Raw genomic sequence first — 2564 nt, 5'->3', positions numbered from 1 at the left:
ACTACAGAGCCAATGTTCTTTAGTTAAACGGCACTCTTCGATATAATAGAGTAAATCATTTACAAGTTCGTCGGGATCGTCTTCGTCGCAATCTAATTGTTCACCATCATCATTTGGTGATTGGAGAGGTCTGTATATATATTTTCTATTGTTCTCGTCATTACTGTTTGTGTCGTCGTCTGCGGTTAGTTCCCTGTTGTCGTGTTTGTTTTTCCTGTGTGAGATTAAGTTATCCTGTCTTGTAAATTTCTTTCCACATGTGTCACAGGGAAAAGAGGCGGCGGTTTTATGCTTGTTTGCGTGGCGGCTAAGTCCGATTTTATATGCAAAACACTTGGAGCAGATGTTACACGTATACATGTTTACTCTTTGAATAGCAGACGAGAAATGACCATGCATGCATGTGTAGATTATATCCTTTTATTATCCTTAATTACGTGACGGTTATCCTTATTTTACGTGACTGTTATCCTTTTATCCTTAATTACGTGACGGTTATCCTTATAGTAATAGTAATAGTAATAGTAATAGTAAAAGTAACAGTAACAGTAACAGTAACAGGAACAGGAACAGCAACAGCAACAGCAACAGCAACACCGACACCGACACCGATANTGAAAATAAATCATAAAATCATTTAAAATGCCCCGTAAAATAATTCTAGAAACTTAGAATTTAAAAATTTTAAAAACGAGGTAAAAACCAAAAACCTATAACTGATCGTAAAAAATCAATCAAAAACCTATAACTTATCGTAAAAAATCAATCAAAATCATATTAATTCAACAGAAAAAGACACTAATCATAAATTCAAAACGTGATGAAAAAGCTTTTATCAGCCAAAAAAACAATTAAGCTGTTACCTTCGACGAAACTACTAACAGTCATTAACAAGATGGCGATCGAATCTAAAGTATTAATTTTTATAGGCAGAGGAATGGTCCTACATGGAAATATACGTAAAATTGAGAGCGGCATGGAAAGGTGCGAATACAAGAAGATCATTTTAAGGGCCAAAAGCAAATCAGAGAACAACAGAGACGCGGAGATCCGACGGGTAAGTTATTACTTGCATGTCGTTGCTTCCAGTTTCTGCATTTTTTTTCAGATCGCGTCGTAAATACAGATTTAATACACAGTCTTCTATACTGGCTTAGATCTGTATCGCGTCGTGTAGGGATCTATCTTAAACGATTACCTAAGGGTAATCATTGGATTTTTCCTTGCCAACGAAAAAAGGGGGTTCAGCCAAACGCGAAAATACTTAAATCCGTTCGTGAACGCGAGAGGCCTTCGGGCTATCGAAACGAAAAAACGGCTGTCTTGTGATAGGAAATACGCGCCGTACTCCCAACGCCATTCAAACATCTCGACGGCTGTGTTTCAAACTAAACAGATCCGCTGTGATGATAAGCGGCTTTTCAATGACTCTTTACCATTAAAAAAATATTCAAAATTTTTAGTAATTTTCTATATTTAATTTTTCATAAATTTTTAGTAAAGTACAGTAAGACGTAATTTTTCATAATTTTTAGTTAGACGTAATTAATACACAAACTAATTTCTTTATTTTCCATATATAATTTCTCCGTTTTTAGTAAGTACAGCAGGATGTATTTTTTCATTAATTTTTACATATTTATTATTTTCATAATTTGTCTGTCTTTAGTAAGTACGGTTTGAGGTAATTTTCGTAATTTTTCTATAAAGTGGCAGTAACGCTAAATTTTTCATAAATTTTTTAGTAAAGTACAGTTAAAGCTAAATTTTTCATATTTAATTTTTCATAATTTTTCTGTCTAGTTTGATGTAATATTTAATTTTTCATTAGTAAGTACGGTTTGAGGTAATTTTCGTAATTTTTCTATAAAGTGGCAGTAACGCTAAATTTTTCATAAATTTTTAGTAAAGTACAGTAAGACGTAATTTATACGCAATTTTTTAGTTGGACGTAATACTCGAAATAATTTCTTTATTTTCCGTATATAATTTCTCCGTTTTATAAGTACAGTAAGACGTATTTTTTCATCATATTTAATTTTTCGTAATTTCTCCGTTTTTAGTAAAGTACAGTTTGATCTAATTTCTACGTAAAATACTGACTTTCATATTTCTATATTTTTTCATAAAAATTTCTATATTATTTTTGACGTAATTTTTTCTATATATTTAATATTTAGTAAAGTACAGATTTTCATAATAATTACGGTTTGAGGTAATTTTCGTAAAAACTTACCAACTGAACCAAGGAAACGCCACAGAGCGCGGTGGTGGGGGCGGTTCTTTGATAGCCATATGGGGCCTCAACAACAGCAAGTTGGAAGCCCCGGCAACTCAATTCCACAAAAATATGTTCGCACGTATGCGCACAAACGAAAGCGTTATCTATACATGCCCCTTGAAGGCGACGACCCTTATCTTATTAGGACTGGTATTACAGACGCCAAGGGCTGTACTCTCCCGCATGAAAGCGGTACCTGTCACGCTAACGTGAGGAAGAAAGTCGACCACCAGCTCACCACCAAACCCTCGCGAGCACCACACCTCCGTACACCTCAACAGAC

General features: G+C 34.3%; 1 protein-coding gene across 1 annotated transcript in view; it reads left to right on the top strand.

Annotated features, from left to right (window-relative positions):
- Positions 1–895: 895 nt before the first annotated feature.
- The window catches only part of LOC111692171, an 8133-nt gene continuing 6464 nt past the window's right edge, over positions 896–2564 (top strand). The window contains exons 1-3 of the mRNA XM_023455980.1: positions 896–1057; positions 2216–2360; positions 2405–2548. Coding sequence (XP_023311748.1) covers positions 896–1057; positions 2216–2360; positions 2405–2548 — 451 coding nt within the window. The remainder of the gene's footprint in view (positions 1058–2215; positions 2361–2404; positions 2549–2564) is intronic.

The sequence above is a fragment of the Anoplophora glabripennis genome, unplaced genomic scaffold, assembly GCF_000390285.2.
Source record: "Anoplophora glabripennis isolate ALB-LARVAE unplaced genomic scaffold, Agla_2.0 scaffold1059, whole genome shotgun sequence".
Taxonomy (NCBI): domain Eukaryota; kingdom Metazoa; phylum Arthropoda; class Insecta; order Coleoptera; family Cerambycidae; genus Anoplophora; species Anoplophora glabripennis.
This window is presented reverse-complemented; position numbering and strand designations above follow the sequence as displayed.